Source organism: Elaeis guineensis, chromosome 11, assembly GCF_000442705.2.
Source record: "Elaeis guineensis isolate ETL-2024a chromosome 11, EG11, whole genome shotgun sequence".
NCBI lineage: Eukaryota > Viridiplantae > Streptophyta > Magnoliopsida > Arecales > Arecaceae > Elaeis > Elaeis guineensis.
In genome coordinates, this window is record NC_026003.2 from 90,116,752 (window position 1) to 90,121,005 (window position 4,254).

Genomic DNA, 4,254 nt, shown 5'->3' on the forward strand with positions numbered 1-4,254 from the left:
CATGAAAATGATATCATAACCTCTTTTCACTACAAAGGCATACCAAATCCAAAACCAAGACAGCATTTGGGCACCACATGGTCTTTAAAGAATTATTGCAGAAATACTAATAGTATGTTGGCCATTATAGTTTAATTCACATCAATCAATTTGTCCTTGCCACTTGCAAACAAATGAGGGGTCCTTGACATGGGAGACATCCTCGCCTTTGGCCAGTATTGGCCGACAGCGTGTGAGGCTTAGAGAACACTTACGCTTCACATGAAGAAAGAAATTAATGGAAGTTCTTTCATAAATAGGTACTAGTGATGAGGAGAAAAGGATGCCAAAAGAAAAATTAATTTACAAGAAACGGAGCAATTAATTAGGCAGGTTTCTTGTCTAATTTGGAGGTGTCTAAGGAAATGTTGAGCTACTTCAAGTGGGTTGTTTCTTTTTTCTTTTTGTTATATTATTTTTTTTAATTTTTTATGTTCAGATCCTCTCACGCGGTAACTAAGTCCAACTACTCAACATGATCTTCTATGGTCCTTATTAGTGGCTCTTACAAATCAACATATGCTATATAATTAAGTGCATGGATCCATCTCTTCTTAATTGGCGGACCTATTTGTATGGTTGGAACTACGTAAGCTATCTGGTAATTACAAATTGCATGAGGTCAAGAAGTAAGTTTTATTTAAAACATTATTTTTTATAAAAAAAACTAAATAAGTTAATAGATTGAGTGTGAACCTCTTAAATCCTGATCGTAGAAAGTTTCTATGATTCAGTTAGTACATTTACAATTCTACTGTATAATACGAACATGCTAAACTATTTATGAACCACCTTCTACTATCTACGTTTCTCTACTTTTCATCTCCAAGATTTTCAAATTATATGAATGCTATAATCTAATGTATATAATTAAATATTTCTTTTAATGTAAAGAAGGGTCATGAATGCTATCCATGAGGGCTTTTTTTGGGAAGAGGAGAGCATAGGGACACAAGACCTGCACCTCATGGATCACACAAAAAAAGAAAAAGAAAAAAAAAAGAAAACAAACAAAAAGATCCAAGATCCTTCATTTAATCCTATAAGAAGCCGGCAACGTGACCCCATGCTCTCCTCTCTTCTCCTACTCCCTCCCTCCTTTTGTCCCATGCCTCAATCCTAGCTAGTCTGCCCATCAAATTTAGCCAATCAGGCCTAAGAAAAAGAGATAGCCTAGGAAATCATTACGCCACATAAGATCAGCATAGTTCAGTTGTATGTCTTATATATTCATACTACAGGAAAAATGGTCATTAACGACGCTATTAATGTTATTTTACGACACTTTAAAGCGTCGCTGTTTAGCTTTACGACGCTTCGAAAAGCGTCGGCAAAGCGTCGCCTATGTAAGAGTGGAGATGAAAAGCGCCGACGCTTTTTAAAAGCGTCGTTATTTTTTAACGACGCTTTAAAGCGTCGTAAAATTTAACATTAACGGCGCTTATAAGCGTCGTTAAACTTGTCTTAACGATGCTTATAAGCGTCGTTAAATATATTTCTAACAACGCTTTAAAGTGTCGCAAAATACAATTTTAATGGTGCTTTTTAGCATCGTTAATGACTCCGCATCATCCACTCTACCAAGACGCTTTTCGAAGCGTCGGCTTTTTTGTCTTTAACAATGCTTATAAGCGTCGTTAAAATAATTTTAACGACGCTTATAAGCGTCGTTAAAGGTTTTAAGAGAAAAAAAAAATACAGGTATTATCTATAAAAAAAAAAAGAATACATACATTCCTGTATCAATTATTCGAACATAAACCTGTACAATCACCACATTCACACCTGTACAATCACCACCATTCACACCAAAAGCAAACTTAAATAGAAAATTTAACCAAACCAAAAGATAATATTTTATATAAATAAAAATAAAGTACTAATCGTCCATTACAATCAAGAGTAATATAAATAAATATAAAAATATAATAAAAATAAAATAATATCAATCTGCAGGCGGATGGTCATCGTTGTCTCCACGTGACGTGCCGCTATCTCGACGGGTGCCTGATGTGCCAGGAGCCTACAAGAAACATATCAAAAGCATGATTTGCATATCTATAAATAAAAATATATAAATCATTAAATTAATACAAAAATATATATTTAATATTATGTGTTTACCTGAGATGAACCATACATCTCTAATAAAGATGTAAGGCGATCAATCTGTCCCCTCATGGCCTGCATCTCGGCACGGCTCTGTCGCATCTCCTCCATCTTAGCGGCACGACTCCGTCTAATCTCCTGTATCTCCGCCTCGAGTCTGCGAACGCGTGAATCCTGAGCATCTGCTGCAGCATGCTGCGTATATCTACTAACCTCAGATAACTGAGTGGGGGTGACTCCTACTCCATAACCCCTCACTCGGCCGTAGCGCTCTGGTCCCATCAACTCTGTGAACACCTCGGCCTCGATACGGCTCTGCTGCGTAGATGCTGCGGACTCGTCGTCACGCTCCGCAATGAGAGATGTAGCCCTCTCCTGTATTTTTTTTGAAAACAAGAGTTATACATTAATAGCTAACAAAATTAAATTTAAATCATTGCAAAAAATATAATATTAATAATGTCGTACATATAAATCTCTCAACTCATCTCGAACAAAAGTACCATCCTGATGAGTATGAGTCATCCGGTAAAACTCCACTTGTCCGGGTTCCCTCCCATGCTCATCCTCCTACACAAATAATTTCAATTTTAAGCAAACAGTTATAATAATTTAAAAAAATATATGAGTATCATGATACAGACATGGTCCACGATACATAATGATATTAGTTATATAAATATTTCAACATAAAAATTAAAAGTTAATTATGAAAGTTTAAGGAACATACAAACTCCTATCGGAGTCGTGCATAACTCTTCGACCCCGATGTATGAGGAACAGACTGAGCTACTCGTGCAGCTCTACCAATAGCAGAATAAGTCTGTAAAATAAAGTAAAGAACTTGTTATATATATAATATATAATAAAAATCAATATTTTTATAAAATATTTAGGAAAAAAAGATAATAAACAGATAATATACCTGTGCCCTCTCGGAGAACCAATAATGAACCAACTCCATCCACTGATGAGGGGGTACATCAGGAGGACAATTCCTAGCAACCTCCTCCTCTGTCATACCCTGTCTCATATAGTCCTTCTTCAATTGTGCTCTATATTCTTTCCATTTGCGGTTGAGAGACTTCATTACAAAATCATGAGTGGATGGAGGGAGAACAAACTTGCTCTATAAAAAAAAAAGTTAAATAAAATAAATTATATAAATGATTAACAATTAATATACAGTATGAACATCAATTCATTACCTCTATAACTCGGAGGAGCTCAACTTTGTACGTTGGAAGCATGTCATTCCATTTTGCATAGCCCAACGGACATAGCTGAGGCCTCCGAGCAACAGTCCCCAAAAATGAAGTCAATAAGCAGGCAGCTTTCTTAATTGGCTGACCTAGCTGATTGCACTCCACAACAATCCTCTCGCCCTCACGCATCTACCACACATCTCGTACTACTGTGGGTCCACGTCTGGGGCGTACTCTCCCGGATCCGTCTGCAAAAAATACATAAAAGTAACTATATCATAAATATACATAAAATGAAATAAAAAAAAATTACATGAAAGATAATATATACCCTGCACGTGTATCTCATCATCTGGCTGATGAACAGGAGGATCGTGCTGTGCTGATGATGAAGGACAGGGCTCAGAATGTTGTGCAGCTGAACTGGCCTCAGGCTGCTGTGCTGAAGAAGACGTACCGGCCTCTGTCTGTGAAAACTGGAACTGCACACCAGCATATCATCCCCTGCGACGCATGATGTCACCTAGCAGAATTGTGATTCTCCTAAATTTTGAACATCAAATCCAAAAGCATCTGTGATCAAACCCCTTATATCATCATCTCTTGCAGAATTGTCTTCTAGGCTAGTGGATCCAAAATGAGTCAGGGGTTGGTTACATGATGATGGCAACATAGATTCTCCATGAAAAATTCAGTCGGTATAACCTCTTAAAAAACCATTCCATACCAAATGTTCTTCAACATTTTGTGGATCTAAAGAAGAACTATTTACACATTTCCGACATGGACATAAAATCTTTCCATTCAAACTACTTTTCTTCATACCAAATTTAATGAAGTCATGAACTCCATCTAAATATTCTTTACTATTCCTTGATTTATTTATCCAACTTTTGTCCAT

The 4,254-nt window shown here is 36.6% G+C and overlaps 1 protein-coding gene and 1 long non-coding RNA gene across 2 annotated transcripts; both read right to left on the reverse strand.

Annotated features, from left to right (window-relative positions):
• Positions 1-1,984: 1,984 nt before the first annotated feature.
• Positions 1,985-2,688, reverse strand: LOC140852385 (uncharacterized). The gene is made up of 3 exons (XM_073245320.1): positions 2,617-2,688; positions 2,164-2,523; positions 1,985-2,062 (listed from the first exon to the last, which is right to left on the reverse strand). Exons 1-3 carry the CDS (start codon positions 2,671-2,673, stop codon positions 1,985-1,987), a joined length of 495 nt encoding a protein of 164 aa, XP_073101421.1. The 5' UTR covers positions 2,674-2,688.
• A 268-nt stretch (positions 2,689-2,956) lies between these two features.
• On the reverse strand, positions 2,957-3,871 carry LOC140852609 (uncharacterized). Its single transcript, XR_012135498.1, has 3 exons — positions 3,685-3,871; positions 3,357-3,601; positions 2,957-3,277 (listed from the first exon to the last, which is right to left on the reverse strand). It is a non-coding gene; the product is annotated as an uncharacterized lncRNA (long non-coding RNA).
• Positions 3,872-4,254: the final 383 nt, after the last annotated feature.

What these genes read in the sequence shown, in the direction of transcription:
- LOC140852385 (XM_073245320.1), bottom strand. Translation starts at nt 2,673, where the DNA reads ATGACTCATACTCATCAGGATGGTACTTTTGTTCGAGATGAGTTGAGA. An exon ending in ATGAGTTGAGAGATTTATAT is followed by an intron (nt 2,524 to 2,616) that starts GTACGACATTAT and finishes AAAAAAATACAG; the next exon opens with GAGAGGGCTACATCTCTCAT. An exon ending in AGATGTATGGTTCATCTCAG is followed by an intron (nt 2,063 to 2,163) that starts GTAAACACATAA and finishes TGTTTCTTGTAG; the next exon opens with GCTCCTGGCACATCAGGCAC.